Source organism: Dasypus novemcinctus, chromosome 14, assembly GCF_030445035.2.
Source record: "Dasypus novemcinctus isolate mDasNov1 chromosome 14, mDasNov1.1.hap2, whole genome shotgun sequence".
NCBI lineage: Eukaryota > Metazoa > Chordata > Mammalia > Cingulata > Dasypodidae > Dasypus > Dasypus novemcinctus.
The window spans coordinates 96,523,529-96,542,834 of NC_080686.1; the positions used below are offsets into that span (position 1 = coordinate 96,523,529).

Here is a 19,306-nt window from a genome sequence, read left to right on the forward strand (position 1 = left end):
CATCATCATCATTACCCCCATTTCTGAGAAAAGACAACTGAGGTTCAGAGGAGTCAAATTTGTCCAAGGTCTTACTGGCTACTGAGCGGCAAACCAGGATGGCAGAGACACGTGCCCGAGCCATCTCTCCAGACACGAGGCCTAAGCATCCTGCCCCATATCAACAGGTGCAGCCATCACAAGAAGGGCTTTCCTGATGAGAGCTCAATTTCAACTTTGGAAATTATTCGGGAGTGATCAGAGAAAGTCGGTCACCCACATGATTGTCTATAATCTCTTGAACGTTGAACGGTGTATACATACAACCATGGAGAAGGAAGGTAGCCTGTGACTATTCTGTTGAATTACTTCATTACTTTTTAAAGACTTATTTTGATGAAAAGTATTGCAACCATAACTCTTCTTAGCTGGGAATCATGGATACTCGAAATGGCCAGATGTTCATCTGTACATATGTGTGTGTGTACCTATCTGTAGGTAACCATTTTCAAACTGTGATTTAGTATTTAAATATCACTGCGGTCCTTTTTTTTTTAAAGAGTTATTTATTTATTTCTCTCCCCTTCCCCCCAGCCCCAGTTGTCTGTTCTCTGTGCCTTTTTGCTGCGTGTTCTTCTTTGTCTGCTTCTGTTTTTATCAGCAGCACGGGAATCTGCGTTCTTTTTTGTTGCGTCATCTTGTTGCATCAGCTCTCTGTGTGTGTGGCACTATTCTTGGGCAGGCTGCACTTTCTTTTGCGCTGGGCGGCTCTCCTTATGGGGCACACTCCTTGTGCGTGGGGCTCCCCTACGTGGGGGACACCCCTGCGTGGCACGGCACTCCTTGCGCGCATCAGCACTGTGTGTGGGCCAGCTGCACACGGGTCAAGGAGGCTCGGGGTTTGAACCACGGACCTCCCACTTGGTAGACGGACGCCCTAACCACTGGGCCAAGTCCACTTTCCAACTGCTGTCATTTTTTAAGTGACTTTTAAAAAATACTTAAGAAATGCCTTGGAATTTCCCAATAGGGAAAAAATAGTACTTGGTCAGTTTGCCATGTTTTACACCGTTCCTCGTTTTTCTCATGTTTCGTGTGGCAGGGAACGTGTTTGTGCAATGTGAAGGGCTTTCATGGCTCATATTCTCTATTTATAGCTTTTCTCCTTAAAACAATAAATCATCAGTGGGGCAAATTACTGGATTTGCTGGGTTCCCCCGTCTATCCATTTGTTATGGGGTAATGATGGAGTGTTGAGCACATTTGATAAATGTGCAGATGGTGGAAATTAGGTCCCAGCTATTTTATATATGGAACTCAAAATAGCTCCGGCGTTTGGAGATAGACTTAGAAATGTAAAATCTGGAATTCCGGAAAGACCAGGGCTGACAATGTGTCCAGGCTGGACCTCATCTCGTGTAAACAGAAAACAGAATATTCAACATCCCATTTACTCGATGCCTTGCGGTATCAACTGGACTGTGAGTACCTTAAGGTCCAGGGTCATGACTGCATCCCCAGAAGCTGGCGTAGTGCCCGGTACAGAGCGGGGACTAGGTAAGCGGGGGAGCTGGGGGGAGGGATGGGTAGATGGAGGGGTGGATGGAGTATCTACTCCCAGTTGCCTTTGGAACCATGGGGCATAAAAAGAGGTATGAGGGAGGCTGGACGATACAGCAGGGAGTGTCCTGATGTTGGGATCAGCTGGATCTTGATCTACTTTATCCCTTATTGGGCAAAACACTGAACTCATCTAAGCCTCAGTGTCCCCAGCAGTGACATGCGGATGGGATAGGACCTACCTCGTGGTGGTGCGGGGGTGGTGACCAGAAGGCCTATTGCAGGCAAATTGTGTAGAGCAGTGCCTGACACACAGCAAGCACTTAATAAGCAAGTCTGTGATCAGCTTAGTCTTGGTTTCCTCATAAACTGGAGATAATCATCAAAGCTCTAGTAAGACTTGGAAACAATGCATGCATGCATGTGTGGATTTTACTAATTTAGCCCTGACTTGAGAATAGCAAAGAAAGGTAAAGGGTCACTCATACTGCATTCTCACTGAACGTTCTTATACTTTAATATAGACCACTTGCTTTCTTAACTAGTTAATTTGTATACTTTCATTTTAGGTCGATTTAAAACCTAGCAGCTTCAGGTAGGAATGGTGTTACATTCCTTTCTGTCTCCCCAACCCAGGGAAGTCTGTAACACACGTTCATTGACAGGAACAGGCGTGCAGGTGGCTGGCACCGGTGCAGTGAGGGACTCCTGCACGTCCTTCCAGCCAGCCCTTACTGGCCCTCTGCCTCGCCTGGGGTGGTGTATAGGTGGGTACCCCCAGGAACCCCATCATTCCCGTGGGGAGCCCACTGGAAGCAGGACCTTCTGATGAGGCTCCTTGAGTGAAGGTGCAGCCCACTTCCATCAGGACGGGTCTTAAGCCTATCCTGGAGTCCTTTATGAGAGAATGAAATTCAGAGAGCGCCAGCCCCGGGACGCAGAAGCTGGAATTCAGCGGAATCGGGACCTGAGAGGCCACGAGAGGCAGCCGTGAGCACGGTCACAGAACAGGGAGCCCTGGTCCAAGGACAGGCAGCAGCCAGCCCAGAACGCCAGGCTTCTGGGAGAAATCATTGATGACAACTTGACTTGGACTTTCTCTTAGCCTCAAAATTGTAAGCTAATAAATGCCCGTTGTTTACGCCAGCCCACGGCATGGCATTTGCTTGAGCAGCCAAGGAAACGAAAACACGCCCCAAACCTACTCTGGTGTTATAATAAAAGGGGAGAATCCGTTCCAATAAACATACTTGTCACATGCATTATCCCCAGAACACCTCCGTTCTGAAGCACATGCTTAGAGCACCTACGTTAGACGTTTAGATGGTGGGGTCCTGTGGGTGCCTCAGGTGAAGCTGGGCGTGGAGACTCTGGGGGAGATTATCTGAGTTGTGGGAAATTGGGATGCAGGAAAATGGCCAGAAGAATTTTATTCTAGAAGTAAAAAAAGGTATAGCAGAAGTCCCAGTGTTTGCTATCACCCGCACTGACCAAATGAAAATACAAAAACAAGCTACATACTCAGAGGTCTAAGTCTGAGCGCCATCTGGGTTCTTTCCAAGCGTAGGACTGAGCAAAATTGAAAGAGCTGCCCCATTGTCCACATGCTGCTTCATATTTTACACTATTCTATAAGGAATGTCACCAGATCTCTGTTCTAAACCCACAGCTCTTGTTTTGTACAATTCTGCCAATGTGGGTTTCTTAGACCATGACAAATAGGACAGGAGAGGAAGCTGCTAAGAAAGCAGACTTATGGATAGCAGTAGCAAAACAGCCTGCCAGGGAGGAGGTAGAAAAATTTAAAACCAGATACAAGATACCATAAATGCCATGGGAAATAGGCAGTGAACAAAATAAACAAATATGCCCTGAATTAATATTTAAAAAAAGTTGCCCGAGTCTGAGCAGCACCACTTAACAGAGGTACAGACACCTTCCTGCACCTAAAAGTCTTAACTGTTTTACAAGGCAGTGGAAGATGTAATCTGGTTTTACTAAGTTGTGCAGCTTCCCAGGTGCTACTGAAACCAACGTCAGAGGATCAAAAACCAAAAAAGCTGCTGGGAGTTCAGAAATAGATCCCCAGCTGGCGAAACAGCTGCTCAGCACATGGGGCCCAAAAACCACCCAACATGCAAGCACCTGCACGAGTCCACGCCCCCCGTGGGAGCCCGAGCTCCCGAGCGCTGGTCGTGGCTGGCCTGCAGGGTCTCAGGGCCTCTCCACTCACCCACTGCTAGCACCTCTACCTACCTACCTTATCTTTGCTCCCAACTTTTGCACGGGCCACAGAGACAAGGCACTTCTCACATCTGCGGAACAGGCACGAGCCAACGTGCCCCCTGCCCTCCCCACCCCTGCTCAGGGGCCCTCGGACCCATGAGGGCTCCGTGGGTACTCTGGGGGCATGAACTTGGTTTTTATTAACATCTACCTGAAATTTCCCATTCCCTTCCATCTAAATGCAGGCAGCCCGAACCCAGTAATAGCGGCAGCACGGGGGGACTTGGCCACCAGGTGAAATTAGATAGTTTTCTTTTCAACCCATTTGCGGCAGATATCTCGAAGTACGCTTTATGCTCACCACAACTTTGAAAGTTGACACCTGCCTGTAGACCCACTGACCCCACTAATAAAGAGGCACAGCTATTACTATGTCACACGCCTCACTTGTTTGCATTTGACGATACATGCCCTAACATTTTTAATCCTTTTCTTTTTATTGCTGGGGCTGTTCTGAAGCAGAGAATCCCCCTGGGAGGCCCCAGGTATCAAGGACTGGCAAGTTACTCATAGAAAGACCTGTTCCCGGGCCTTGCGGTTACACGCACCATCTTTTACGTGGAGGAAAAAAAGACACAAGTCACTGCAAAGTTACAAATTTATTGGTCTGGAAATAATTACAAATATCTCATTAAGAAACTCCACTGGAAAGACGAGTACACAACAGTTCCCTGTCTCAATTCGACCATTCCTGCCCTTGCCCCCGAGCTTTCTGCTGTACAGGGTCAGGGGAAGCCGCCAGGGTGGTAGGAGCAGGTAAACTGAGTCATTGCCCTCCAGTTACCTAGGAGGCCTGCCTACTTCCTTGTACCTACTCTAGGGTCCTGGAAATCACCAAGCCCCAGCAGCCAATTCACAAGGGTCTATTCGTGTTGGATCAAACTTCCTATGAGAAAAATCCACGGTTAGCCAAAATGAAAATCAAGACAGTAGTACAGGAACTTGACAGCTCCACTGAGGACGCCCAGACCTCCCAGTGGTACCACCCATTCAGCAAAAGCAGGTTTAGAGGGGTGGAGACGATGGAGGCAGGAGAGAGGGAAGTCCCACGGACTACATATTCCAAAATCCTGAAATCATCCCAGCCACCGTGCCCCACATGGATTTCCACTCCTCCCAAGAGCAAACGTTCCATCTGAAGATACAGTGATGTCACCAGGTCAGAAATGTACAGCCATCCAACTCAGATTATACCTCAGCTGTCAAAGATCGGAAGCTGGGTTTAACTCAATTACACAAGATTCCTGGGAACCAGGTTGGCGCCACTGCAATGATAACTGCCCTGGATTCCAGCACAACCAAAAGGAATGCTTTCTACCTAGTAACCCGAATACCACTCCCCTACCCCAAAAATCTTTACCCCTCCCCTGAATGTAAGATTTATCACAGCCAGGGACATCTGATCAGAATGTTTCCCCTCCAGTTCAGAGGGCGCATCTACAAGTCTAAATGATCTTCCCCATAGATGAAAGTAATCACTCGCTCACGCATTTGGGCTGGGAGGTAGGGGCTGAGGAAGAGGAGGCAGAGGGCAGAGCTAAAGCCTTAAAATCTCAAACCAAATGTCTGCCAGGACCATTTCTTTGCAAAGCCAGGAAGTTTTGTTGTCCACTTTAGTTATGTATTAAAAGGATGCCAGAGAAACAGGCCTGCACGCGTCAGCATTAAAAAGTTTACATATGCACGTCTGTAAAAACCTTTTACTTCGCGTTAACTGCAAGAGATTTGTTTTCCCAAATGCCTCTAGCCTTGACATAAATCCCACCCTTTTTTCCTCCCTCTTCCTGTTTTGACTCGGTCAAAGAACTACCCACAATTCCCTGCCCTCTCCCTCCCCAAATCAGGAAAGGTTTCGTTCCCAGAAATGGGTCAGGATGTCTTGCGCTGGCCAGGAAAGAGGAAGTGGGTGGGCTGGGCCTCTGACAGAAGGCCAGGCCGTGCGTGGACCCGCTAAGGGCTCCTGCCACGGCTCGTTCCGGCAGTTCGGCACCTCTGAGGGAGGGCAGAGAGCAGCCACCAGGCCGCGTGGGTGAAAGCAGAACCGCCGAGATGCTCCGTCTCCTTCGGTCCACCCCTGCCCCCGCGCTGGCCAGGAGACTCGCCCCGTACCCATCTGACTCCGTCATCACCAGAGCTCACTCTCGAAATAAGCTTTGGATTAATACCAAGTTATGTGCGGTGTGGCAGGCAGGGGGGAGGGGTCTGCAGGGGAGGGGGCCGCCACGGAGGCCACGGAGGCCACGGAGTCCGGGCGGTAGCCGCACTGGCCGCCTAGCAGGAGACTTCCATGGACTTGGGCCCCGCGTTGTTGCCGGTGGCGCCGGAGCTGGGGGTGATGTCGAGGCGGGGGCCCTCGCTGGTGTGCGAGCGGCTGCGGGGACCCTCGCCTGTGTGCGAGCGGCTGCGGGGACCCTCGCTGGTGTGCGAGCGGCTGCGGGTGCCCTCCAGGGAGGTGACGCTGGAGCCAGAGGCCGTACGGGAGCGCATGAGCCGCGTCATGCTGGCGGAGGGCACTGCGGAGAGATGGGGCAGGTTAGGAGAGGGGCACCGAGGACCGGACCCCTCCAGGGGACACCGCGGGGCCCAGTGCCGTGCCAGACCCCAGGCAAGCGCCCCTCGTGTTCCGTCTTAACCTTACTTGCCGCAAGCCCCCAGCAGGCAGCTCGAAGCCTGACCTGGGTTTGAATCTCAATTCTGCCCCTTGCTTACCAGCTGTGTGACTTCGGGAGCGTCCCTCTCTGAGCCTCAGTTTCCCCGTCTGTAAACTGGGGGTGCTGATCTTGACACACAGCCTGATATCAGTGCTGTGTGCCTGCCTGCTACCCCACACCACCGGTGGCTGCTGGAGCGGGGAGGGCAGTCAAGGCCAGCCAGGCCTGTGCTTCCAGATGCGGCTGCACACACGCTTGGGGCAGAGCTGTCGTGGTCATCCTTCTCTTTCCCAAACTCCCACTCAGCCAGGAAGGGCCTCTCCCTTCTCCAGGATGGTCCCCAAGACTAAAGAAACCCTTGTGCACCGCAGGTCGCCCACAGGTGGAATGAAGACAAAGCCACCCTTCCCACCCGACGTAAATGTTGCCAAGAAGGTGGCACTGAATAAAGGAGCTCACAAGCGGGGCAGGTGACGAATGCAGGCCAGTGTGGGAGTTAAATGACCCGCTCAGCTTCCAGTGACAGACACTTACAGACAGAACTGATCCTAGCTGAACTCCCCTCTTAAGGTGCTAGGTTTGTGATTGCAAAGAACTGGAGTCAATCCGGCCATCTGCCCCTCACATATTCTCTCTGAGCCCCTGATTCAGGGTCAGCAGTAAGGACGAGTTTTACTGACCTCCCAGGGCTAGGGGAGCCCTGGCCCATCGTATCAATTCGGGGCCCAATACATGACTACTTCCTCTCTCGGCTGATGCTTTGGGGACTGTACTTTTCCCACTGTCTCCCGCACAGCCTGCAGGGTGCTTCCCAAGGCCGTCGCTTCCCTTCTCCCCAGGACACACTTTCAAAGCAGAAGCCCAAGGCAGGGCCGAAACAAACCAACTGCTCTGGCCCTGCCAAGGTCGAAGTAAACGAGGGCTGGCCGGGGCTCTCTCCGGGCTGCCTTTGGTGGCACGCTCCACCCATACGGAAAGCAGGCGAGGAAGGCAGGGGACCCGCAGGCACATGGTTTCTGTTTCAAGAGGGCACCTCGGGACCCACGTGGAGGAAGCTCAACCGACCCCTGGGCTTGGCCTCGCTGGAAACAACGTGGCTGTGACCCATTTTAAGACGGTGGACATTTCACCAAACACGCCTGCTTAATTTTAAATGCGCCAACAGTGGAAAAACAAAAACAAAGGAGATTAGACGTTTAAACTCCTTCTAGTCAAAAGGGGGAACTCAGACTGTAATTCTCAGCAGGGAGCGGGGCCGGAGCGCTGGCTAACATTCCAGAAGATGCCCACTGCAGCTGCTCTTCAATAGAGAATTTAAACTTGACATTCTGTCCTAGCCATGAGATTGCACTTCTGAATAAAGGTTAGGTGCATTCTGCCTAAAATTTAAACTATCATCCCAAAGGAAGCAGCAGCAAGCTCATGAATTATGCTTCTACTTGTGCTTCGATTCCCAAATCTAATGATTGAACAGACACAACCCATCTGAATACAACTTTACCACCCACGTGCACAGAACTTTCCAGTTTTCAAAGAACTTTCACAGATTCCCACTTCCCAGTCTCCTCTTTTGCAAAATGAGGATAAAGGTATCTCCATGAGCACTGGGATGGCTGAGGGAGAAAAGTTGAAGCATTTATTAATCTTTCATCCTCAGACACCATTGCTACCAGCTTCGTCCTCCGTCCCTCAACTTTATTAAGAAAGCAAATAACCCCATGTTAAAATACTTTCGTTATTTCCTTGTTGGTCTGTTTGTCTCCTTAAAGCATAATCCTCACCTAAACCTAAAAAAATTCCCTGATGTGAAATCACATCCACCCAACAGTGGAGGACAAATGAGCAATTACGCTCTAGAAGAGGGATGAGAACCTCTAGACTTCCGTCAGCCCATAGCACACCCAAACGTCGCTCTCCCCGTCCTGCCCAATTTGTGAAGAGCTGCAGCTGACCCGGTGGGAGCAAGAGCCCGGCCCCGCGGCGGCAGGGAGGCCCGTACTCACTGTAGCCCATGCCTTGCACGAAGTACTTGAAGGCCTCCGCTAGCTTGGCTGGCTGCAAGGGAGAAGGCGGGCAGCGCGTCAGCCCCCGGGGCCCAGCCCCCACGCCCCCCGCCCCGCGCCGTGGCCCCTTCCTCAGTGAGTACTACGGCTGCAGGGGCCCGAAGCGGGCCCTGGCCCTCGCTGGTGCTGGCTTCCTTCAGCGGGAGAAGAGAATCACTGTCCTGAGCCCCGTCTTCCCCAAGAAGGGGCAGCTGGGATGGACCCCGTAACACCTGCTCCCTGCATCAGGGAATCTCTCAATTCCCTTTCAGGTTGGGAGGGAAGTCAGGGGCAGGGCAAGGCATGAGAGAGAGGGCATTAAAAAGATTCACGTAAGACTACATTTCAACAAGAATCCAAAGCTGTAACGCTATGAGGATAAGAATAGGTGAATTCCTGGAGACAGAAAGTGGATGAGTGGGAGGTGTGGGGAGTGGGGCATATGGGAATCCCTTGTATTTCTGTGTGTAACATTTTGTGTAATCTGAAGTATCTTTAAAAAAAATAAAAAAATATATTAACAACAAGAACAGCAACTTGGAGGAGAGGGTACCAGGGGCTGGAGGGAGCAGGGAGGGGGAGTGCTTGCTTCCCTAATCCTGAGTTTGTCTGGGGAGATGGAAATGTTTGGTAATGGAGGGTGGTGATGGTCGCACAACACTGTGAATGTGATGACACCACTGAGGTGTGCACTTGAAAAGAGGGGAAATGTCAAATTCTATGTTACACATGTTACTACAATATGACTTAAACATTCTTAAGCTATAGATTAAAGTGAACGATACCGCAGGGACGGAAGCAGGACATTCTATATCCTGCCATAACCCACTGAATGGACTGGGGGAGAGTGTAAACTACAGGTAAACTATCATCCATGCGGTGCAGCAGTGCTCCAAAATGTATTCACTAAATGCAATGAATGTGCCACACTGATGAAAGAGGTCGCTGATGTGGGAGGAGTGGGGGGCTAAGGAGTGGAGTATATGGGGCCTCATATATTTTTTAATGTAACATTTTGTATGATCTATGTATCTTTGGAAAAAAAAGACAATAAAAAAACAGGGAATTCCCTTGTTAGGTTGGAGGAATTATTTATGGGTGGGGAATGGGGGTCTATCATGCAGCTAGCACACTACATTTACTGCTGGGTTTACACGTGCACACACTTTGTCTCTTCTCCCCCTCTGCTCTGGACCTGAGCTCCCTGGGAGCTGTGGCTGCCGCAGAAGCCTGTGGCAGGGGCCGCATGGTACGGTAGAGTGAATGTGGCCCCTGGGCTCTAACCCGCTAGGGCCAAGCTGCACCCGCGGGGGCCAAGCCCCTCAGCCCCGTGCTCCACTCCACCGGGGTTTCTGGAGAATCAAACGGATCCTCACGCGCACATGCCCTTCGTGAACAGTTAGGTGGTCCATGGACTGTCACCAGATGTCACAGCGAGGCGGAAGCAAGGCCCACGGGAGGGGGGCAGGGGATTGGGGTCACAATCGAATGCATCCCCCGGGGTCCGGCGGCCGTGACATGGGACTTACCTGGGAGATCTGCGGGAGGCCACCACAGTCCGCCATCTAGAAGAGAGGACATGGGTCAGCACCGAGCCTCAGCCAGGTTCCTGGCGCTCCAGGAACCAGCTCAAGTGGGCACCTGCCCTGCCAGCCCCCATGTGTCTTGATGGGGCACCCAGTGGGCACCGGGTGTAGTTTGGGTGGCAAACACTGGGCCCTGCTGAGCAAGGCTGCTGCTGCTTTCACTACCACCCGTCTCAGGGCAGACGTGCCTTTTAGCTCTCCATGCCCGGGTGCTTGCAAGGCCTATCGATGGTCTCACGTCATCCCACAACAACCCCAGAAGGTTTGACTACCCCCCTTAGAGGCAGAATGGGGGCCAGAGAGAGCCTGGAGACCTGCCAGACCCCAGCCAGGATCTGTCTGACCTGCAGGCGGTCACTGCCTGAGGCCCTCTACACACATTTTCTTTAGAGGTTCCCTCCAAAGGAAACTGCTAGATTGGAAGGTTCCAGCCTGCCGGGGCTCCTGACCGGCCACCCTTTGTAAGTGCTGGACCTTGCCAAGTTACTATTCTGCTGCCAAACCCAAAGCCATCTCCTAGTCAGAGCCATTTCAAGCACGTGTGAATATTTATCCAGAAACAGAAAGGATCCCGGGCAGCGAGAGTGACGGTGAGGGTGAGGATGGCCGGGAGGCGGTGAGCAAGGCACAGTGGGAGGGAGGGGGCCTCCACTGAGGTCACATACCCGGGGTGTGCCCCAAGGCCACGCTGACCTGGGGCCGCCCTCAGCTCGACTCCAGTGCAGGCGACTGCACGTGAGAACCCGAGGGGCGATGCCACAGCAGGGGCAGGGGGCTGCGCTGTCTGGACTCAGGCTGAAGGGGCCCCGGTCTCACATCTACTGGTCACTGGAGCATCTGACCCCAGGCAGGTCGCCGACCCTTCTCCAAACCCCTCTTTCCTCATCTCCCTGGTCTCCTGGGAGCAACGCCCATCAGCCTCAGACCTCCAGGCGGACGACAAGCACACGGTCTGAACTGCCCGTGGCTTTCCCCTGGTTTGGCAGCCACAATGCTGCACATGTCCAGACACTAAGGAGTATGGATAAAGGATGCTCACAGTCCACCAGGGGGCCGACCAGCAGCCCAGCACCTTCCAATCCCGCCATGCCCCTTCGAGGGCATTGAAGGAGAGTGGCGGTACAGAGGACAGGCTCTCCACCCTGTGGGTATCCGAGGCACCCGGCTTTTCTGGGGGAGTGTGGAGTGCAGTGGCCCTCCGATGCCCAGCTTCTGTGCCGGGGGCCACCGGGCTTCACACAGGCCCCTCCTGGGGGAACAACCAACCAGGCCCAAGCCCCATCAGGCGACCACAAAAGCGCTGTCGGTTTGGATTGTGCAATCAGCCTAACTGACAGGGTGTGGGCTGAGGTTGCTACAAACCCTCAAATCCAGCGTCCAGAGAACACGCCGGGGGGAGTCTTGCCTTCAACAGCCTTAGCAGGCAGCTTCCTCTTCCCGGCCAAGCACAGCCACTCTCAGAGAAAGCCCCGCCCACACCACTCCTGGGCCACCAACCCCCTTGAGCACCCTTGCCCCAAGCCAGCCCCCGCCGGGGGCTCCCGGGGTCCCGGGGAGGGAGCCCCTCATCTTCGCAGCCTCAGACGACCAGCCGGTGCCCAAGATACTTGTGTGAATAGAGGAGTAATTATTCCGGTGGTTTCTGATGTTCAGCCTTGCCTCCATCAGGCACAACTCAGCTTAGCAGAAAGCTCGGGGGGGGTACCTTGAGGAGAGTGGTCTTTGTTGGGTCCAATTTAGAGTTGCACTCCACCTGCCAAGGGAAGGGAGAAGAAATGTGTTGATTTTCTACCCAGAGCCCAAGCCATACCTTCCCCCCTTCCCTGCCCCTCTGCTACCACAGCCAGACACTTGGGTATACCAGTTGGCATGGAAGAAAGCATGTGGAGTTCTGTATGATAAAGTGTCAGTTTAAACCCCAGTCCTGCTGTTTTCACCCATAAAATAGGGATGATTTCTCTCAGCCATTATGAAGATTAAGTAGAACACAGAAATAATATAAAAAGTGGCCTTGATGAACCTTCCAGTGCCACAGATTACAGGTTCCCCTGATGCAACAACTACTCTTCATAGGAAATCACATCCGCCAAGCTGGCTTCTCTCTCCGATTTGTCAATGGCCTTTTAACTGTGGCATCCAGGATTGGACAGAACTGCCATACATGACCTGTGATGTGCAAGGTGCTTTAGTACAATCAGCCCCTTCCTTGACATGAACAAAGTATCCCTGTCGATGCATCCCATGACTAGGGGTCGTGCCCACATGAAACTCACGGTTCTTAAAGACACCCCACATACTTACCACAGGAATTCCACCTGCAAATCCCACTCTCCAGCCCAGTGCACAAGGCACGCCACCACCACCCCAGAACGCTGACTGACGGCCCCGAAATCTCCTGACTTTCCTTTGCCTCCACAACATTGCAGGTGGGGATTAAGGCATGAAATGAACCAGAAAGCCTCGCCTGAGCCCCCTTCCAGGAGTCTCCGCTTGCCTGCTAGACGACTGGGCACCAGCCCAAAGCGCACCGCCTGATTCCCAAAGGACAGGAAGCCAAGTGGCAAATGCATCCATGCAAACAAGCCAGTGGGAGGCAGACTGGCGGGTGAAGGGGCCTGGGGGAGGAGACAGAGGGCCAGTTGCCAAGCAACAGGGGCTGGCAGCCACCAGGAAAGAAGCCGGGGCCTGGGCCCTGAGCCCAAAGGCCAACATGGCACTTAAAAGATGCCACCTGCCCAGGTGGAGCAGGGGAGGGGAGGAGGGTGGCAGGGAGACTTCACAGTCAGCCAGACTGGGACTTTCAGTTTAAATAGAGCCACTGACCTAGACTGCTCTCAGTCGGTACCAAGAGACGCTGCTCTAGGGAAGCAGACTTGGTCCAGTGGTTAGGGCGTCCGTCTACCACATGGGAGGTCCGCGGTTCAAACCCCGGGCCTCCTTGATCCATGTGGAGCTGGCCCACGCGCAGTGCTGATGCACGCAAGGAGTGCCGTGCCACGCAGGGGTGTCCCCCGCATCGGGGAGCCCCATGCGAAGGAGTGCGCCCCGTAAGGAGAGCCGCCCAGCGCCAAAGAAAGTGCAGCCTGCCCAGGAATGGTGCTGCACACATGGAGAGCTGACACAACAAGATGACACAACAAAAAGAAACACAGATTCCTGTACCGCTGACAACAACAGAAGCAGACAAAGAAGAACAGACAGCTAATAGACACAGAGAACAGACAACTGGGGCGGGGCAGGGGGGAGAGAGGGGAGAGAAATAAATAAACCTTAAGAAAGAGACGCTGCTCTCTTTAAATGGCCAGGCAAGGCCCACCCCTGCCTCCATCGGAGCCAGGTTCCCTCCAGGCTCCAGGAGAAATGGGGGGAGAGGGGTGGAGCACTGGCAAAAGCCAGCAGGCATTACGAGCCTGTGGTGTGAGATTTCCACCACCACAACCCACCCAGGCAGGGCCCGCCCAGGATCCCGGAGGACCCTCTGACCGAACCTGAAATTGCACCACTCCACAAAGTCTGCTCCTGCCCCAGGAGTTTCAACAGGACAAGGCAATGAACCAAGATATGCTGTTCATGTCCAGGAGGTGACTGTCCATAATGTGCACAGGACAAAGGGGGGCAGAGCCCACGTGTGGAGCCCTGGAGCCAGGCAGGGCTCTGTCGCAGTCAGCCTCTGTCTTTGAGAAGCTCAGTCAATGCCCCCAGCCTCAGTTTCCTCATGTGTCAAATGGGATCATAACATTCATCTCATAGGACATCACTAAACCCCAGGGGTGGTGCCTGGCTCAAGCAGATGAACAGCAAGTGAGACAACCCTTCTGCCTTCCCCAGCAGAAGGCACTTGCATCTCAGAGCAAATCTCCAAGCTAAGCATCAGAGAAGAAGCTACAAGCTGAGGTGGATGCATCAGTTACCACTTTATCTTATGAAATCCCTAAATAAACCCTCAGAGGCCGGGGGGGAACAGGGAGACTCAGAGGGGCTGGGAGACTTGGCTGTGTTCACCAGACGCTAAGGGACAGCCAAGGTGGACACGGGCCAGACCCCAAAACCTGCAGGCCCTTCTTGCCTGAAAATCTCCCTCCAAAATGTACTGTGGGGTTCTCGCCCCATCTCCTCAAACCTTATTCGTTGAGGAGAGTTCATGCTCCTCCTTTCTGGACCTTCCAAGCCCTGAATATGTCCCCGCTCACGGGCCATGTGCAATGTAAGTCCATGGAGAGGAAACAAGGATGAGGGAGAAGGAAACCGCCAGGGGCTGCAGAGCCCTCGGTGGACGCATTGACATACCACGGCATCCACAGCTGGAGAGTCGTCTCCAACCACCAACAAAGACGGGCACCTGGGGGCAGGGAGAGGAGGAGTTAGCCCACGGTTCAGGTGAAGAGTCACGCACACCCAGGCCTGCCAGGCTGGCACCAAGATCCTAAGAAACACTTCCCCTTCTTTCCCCAGGATCCTTTGCTCTTCTTAATCCATCCTCCCTCCACCTTCTGCTTTCCTCTTAGGATAAAATAGGTGAGCAGTCATTTACACCTTAGTGTGAATTTCAGCAAGACAATCTCTTTGCCCTGATGGCTTTACTTTAAAGACCCCCTCACCTCAAGGAAGGACTTGGCTGTGATCAGGAAAGAGACAAGAACGCTCAACGGACAAGGGGCATGTGCCAAGGTTCAAGTGTCAAGCAATGTGCTGTGCTCAGGAATGGACAAAAACACAGAGCTGTTACCAGCGGAAGCACAGTTAGCTGTGCCCACGTCTTCCTCCCAGATTTCTAGGGCACTGTAGGGTGGGTCCTGGGTTTTATTCGTTGCTAGGCTCTGGGAGGCAACGCCTAAAGCAGCATTTGACACAGAGTAGGCGCTTACTAAATGCTGGCTAATGCAGTCACATCTGTCTCCAAGACGGAAACCTCCAACCTAGATAATGGGACACTTAGGAACTAAGTCACCTGCCCACGGGGAACAACGAGCCGGGCCTGGCCGTGCTTGGCCCTCGGGTCCTCATCTACCACACGGGTGGAAGGCCGGCCAAGGCCAGAAGGCCCCGCTGGCGAGCGAGCCAAGGCCGAATGGACAGTGGCCACGATCGGTAGGGGAGAGCAAAACAACTCACTGCAAGGTGACGGCGTGGGCTCCCGGCATGGGTCGCTCAATCTCCAGGTCCCGCCGGCTGTGGGCAGCAAAACGCGTCATTAGCACGTGCACCCGCGAGGCCCTGCCCTCGGCCATCCGGGCCCTGCCTGGGTGAGCGCCCATGGTTTCCCGAAGCCACCACCTCCCGGCGTCCAAAGCAGGGACCACCCCGCGGTCCCCAGTGGGGATCTTTGTTTCAAGATACAAATCCTGTCCTCTACTACAACTTCTCCTCCCCACCTGGCAAGGGAACCAGGAAGGCTTTCTGTTTCCAGAAACCTGATTCCCAAAACCCCCTCCCACACCCCCCAGCCTCTAGACTGCAGCCAAAATGATCCTTTAAAATTCAAACATGATTGTTTGACTCCCCCGTCCCGCTGTACAGGGCTGAGGGCAGCCCAGCGCCCACCACCAACCCTGGTGGCATGGCCAGCAGCTTGCCTGGGCTGGGTTCAGATCACCTCTGCTGCTAACTAGCTGTGTGCCCTTGGGCAGAACGCTGGCCCTATCTGGGCCTCAGCCTTGAAAGCTGTAGGCAGTGATGACGGCAGCACCCTCGCCCCAGGGTTTCTGTGGGGAGTCTGAGTTTCCATGCTCCCTGAGGGCAAGGAAGCATGTGGGGTTTTGGCATCTGTTCCTGTCCCCTGTGTCCCCAGGCCCAACTTGAGGCCTGCCAAATAAAGGGTCAGCTGAGGTCGCGTGTGCTCATGAGACGGGACATGACCAATCCCTCCCACTGAGGGGTGGTTCTAACTTCAAGAGAAAACATCCCAATTGTTACAAACACGAAGGCACTTCCTAAATGAGTTTATTAACACTGGAGGAGAGGTGGACCCCGAACCCGAGGCTTTTTCCTGCCCACATTTTGGGGAGCGTGGCAGGGCTGGCTCCGCAGGCTAGAGTTCCCTGGAAGACTCCAGAGCCCCGGCTGACCCCTGTGGCTGAGCTGCCCCTCCCCTAGCTGAGCTCCAGACTAGAACCTGGTTCCACACCCAGGCCCCCTTATCGCCGCAGTGACCTGCTCATCTCCCGACCCCACCACCCGCCCCTCGCTCCCTTAGCCCCGCTCACATCTGGCTGATCCTCCTGCTCAGCCACGAGCGTCCACACGTCCCCCTTACCCTCCCCCCAAGTGCCCGGCTGCGTCCCACTCGCGCTCGCGTCCCCAGTGGTCCGGGCTAGCAGCTCAGGCCCTGGCAGGGCATTCAAAACTCCAAGAGGCAGCCGGGGTCTCTCCGGGCACCCCCGACAATTGGCTCAAATCCCGGGGCAGCACCGCCTCCTCCTTTTGTCACCCAAGCACACGAAGCGAGCCCGGGTGGCTGAGTGGTCCCCGTACCTGTTGTAGGCGTTGATGAACAGGTGCAGGTTGCTGGGGTTCAGGTCGTTCAGGATGTGCTGGCGGTACGTGTGGACCACCTCCACGTTATTGTGCATCTCCTCCTGCATTGGGGGAGGGAAGGGACAAACCGGTGGGTGCTGGGACCTTGGGCAGATCACTAGCCCCTCCATTCTCATGGGAATTCAGGTACAAGGTGAGGACAATCATAACTAAGCCACAAGAACGCCACGGAGTCCTGAGGGAATCTTTTGGAAAGCAGCAAGTCAACACACAGGAGCAAACTGGTGTACGCATGTCAGCTGAGAGCAGGAAATGAAGGCCAAGCTGGAAGGTCAAAGCCTGCTCTGTGGGCTCACAGTTCAGGGTGCTCGGATTTGAAATCTGTCCTCCAGGAGCTAGGGCTTGTTTCCATCATGGAGCCTTTCTTGGGCAAGTCCCTCCAAAAGAGAAGGGGGAGAATACTATCTACTTCATCAGGTTGGGGGTACCTGAGGCTGTGTACACAAAAGCCCTTTGTAAACTGTAAAAATAGGATGCCAAGAATGACATCGTTTTTATTTAATGGTAAGAGCTATAAAACAGATTTTCATACTTGAAGAACAAAACTCGTGCAACTGGCAGCTGCCAAAAGAGGGGCCAGCTCAGTTTCGGCAAAAGCCGGCCGGAGCGCTGGAGAAGGTCAGTGTCAGCAGCCCTCCCTAGCCTTCCTTTTCTGAATGTGATTTGGGACAAGCCAACAAGTGATCAGCTTGCTCGAGGCTGTGGTTCCTAGAAGTGGGCTGATGTGCTCAGCGGTAAACAGAGCAGGAGGGAACGGGGCAAAGCCAACCCAGGCTGTTGTCTAAACAGTCGGGGATGCTTTAAGTAGCAAAGCGTTCAACCAGCTACAAAAGAAGAATCAGGAAAAAAAAACAGTCTGAGGAATCCTGCTGGAGTTTCAGGTCAAAACACAACTGTAGCAACTGGGGTCCCCCAGCTCCCTAGCTGCCCACCTATAGTCCAGCAGGCCCAAGCTCCAGGGAGTCTGGGCTACAGCCAGGGCAGCTGCAAGAAAGGCACACAATGACTTTGAACCTTCCAAGTGCTTATCAGTTTCGCGTGACACGCCCAGGTGGAGAAAATGTAACACAAACGGTGAAATGAAGGATAAGAGAAGAAAGAGGACACACCCGACCGGCACACCTAGTCCACCCCTGGCTCAGCTGCTGGCGCTCTGCACAGCAGGCCCCATCCACACACGGTCAAGGGGGCAAGGTGCCCAGGGCTGCCAGCCCCAGACTGGACAGGGCACCAGGGCTAGCGGACGCCTCCCTAGGGCTGACTCTGGAACAGGGACCCAGCCAAGACCCAGCATCTTGCAATGGTTCCAAGATTAGATTCTGGAGCCACTGAGAGGGTCAAATCCCCACCCACCCCTTCCTGGCTGTGAGCTCTTACACATCATTTAACCTCTCTGGTCTGTTTCCTCATCATAAATTGGGAGCAGATATCACACAAGTCATGGGACTTGTGTGTGTACTGCCTGAGTTATTACTTGTAAAGTCCTTGGGACAGTGCCCTGCACACAGCAAGCTCCATGGACGTCTTTGCTAAAGGCTTTATTTGTAATGGGCAAACACCGGAATTAACCCAAAAGCCCCAAAACAGGTGAATTTCAAGCTACGGTATGTCTTCACTAGGTATACTATTCAGCAATAAAAGGGCATGTACTATTGATTCACTCAACATGGATGGATCGCAAAATTATGCCAAGTGAAAGAAGCCAGGCCAAAAAAGAAGTCCCTCTCCTACAAGGCCATTTATATAAACATCTAGGAGACACAAACTAATCTGTTGGGACACAAAGCAGCCGAGAGGTTGCCTGGGGAGGAGGGAGAGAGGGACTGCCAAGGGACACAAGGAATCTTTTGGGGACAATGGACATGTCCCTTACTTTGAGGCTAAAGATGGAGTCATGGGTATACTGATATATCAAACTTTGTCAGACTTTATACTTTGAATATGTGCAGTATATTGTACCTCAATAGAATTGCTAAAAAATCCATGGTTTAACAAAAAAGAATGAATGACTTGATGACAACGAAGGGGTCACAGTCGCATCATTTTGCAGGCATCTGCGCGGCGGCCCCTTGACCGTGCCTGGTTCATCTCTGCCCCCACACGTGGCCCCGTGCGGGGGCACCGGTGTGAATCCAGAATGCCGGGCCATGGACTCACCTTCCCAAAGAGGTGGGACACCACCATGTCTGGCAGGGCTTGAGTCCACCCGGATATCTGGGGAGGAGAAAGCAGGGGGATTAGACAGTGGGTGCCGGCACCAGGCAGCCAACCCCCCTGCACTGCCTTTGGGCAGAGTGGCCGCGATAGCACGCCCTGGGTGGGAGCTCACCTCCCTGCCTCCTGTTATCTCCAGGACCCAAAGCCCCTTTGGGCAGGGCCTGGGGTTTCCATTCAATTCCTTCTCTCAAGCCCCTTACACAGGAAATGTACTAAAATTGGGCTGAAATAATGACTCGACTTGCTCCCAGCTTTCCAGCTCCCACCGCCCCCCAGGTCCTCTGCCAGGAGGACCCTCCTTCTCTACAGCCTCACCCACCTCTTCTAAACACACTGAGCACCTCCAGTCTGCACCCCAGAATCTTCTCAGCCCCCAACTATCCCTCCTGCATATCATCTAGCTTTTCCCTCCTCAAGTGAGTTTCCTTTCTCAGAATATACTGGGGTCACT

General features: G+C 53.4%; 1 protein-coding gene across 2 annotated transcripts in view; it reads right to left on the minus strand.

Moving 5' to 3' along the window:
* Nucleotides 1–4,405: 4,405 nt before the first annotated feature.
* The window catches only part of NDRG1 (N-myc downstream regulated 1), a 52,416-nt gene continuing 37,515 nt past the window's right edge, over nucleotides 4,406–19,306 (minus strand). For both annotated transcript variants that reach the window (XM_071208048.1, XM_058276076.1), the window contains exons 9-16: nucleotides 18,796–18,852; nucleotides 16,576–16,679; nucleotides 15,217–15,273; nucleotides 14,392–14,443; nucleotides 11,810–11,857; nucleotides 10,048–10,083; nucleotides 8,480–8,531; nucleotides 4,406–6,338 (exon numbers count right to left, since the gene is read on the minus strand). In XM_071208048.1, coding sequence (XP_071064149.1) covers nucleotides 6,097–6,338; nucleotides 8,480–8,531; nucleotides 10,048–10,083; nucleotides 11,810–11,857; nucleotides 14,392–14,443; nucleotides 15,217–15,273; nucleotides 16,576–16,679; nucleotides 18,796–18,852 — 648 coding nt within the window. In that variant the 3' untranslated portion in view covers nucleotides 4,406–6,096. The remainder of the gene's footprint in view (nucleotides 6,339–8,479; nucleotides 8,532–10,047; nucleotides 10,084–11,809; nucleotides 11,858–14,391; nucleotides 14,444–15,216; nucleotides 15,274–16,575; nucleotides 16,680–18,795; nucleotides 18,853–19,306) is intronic.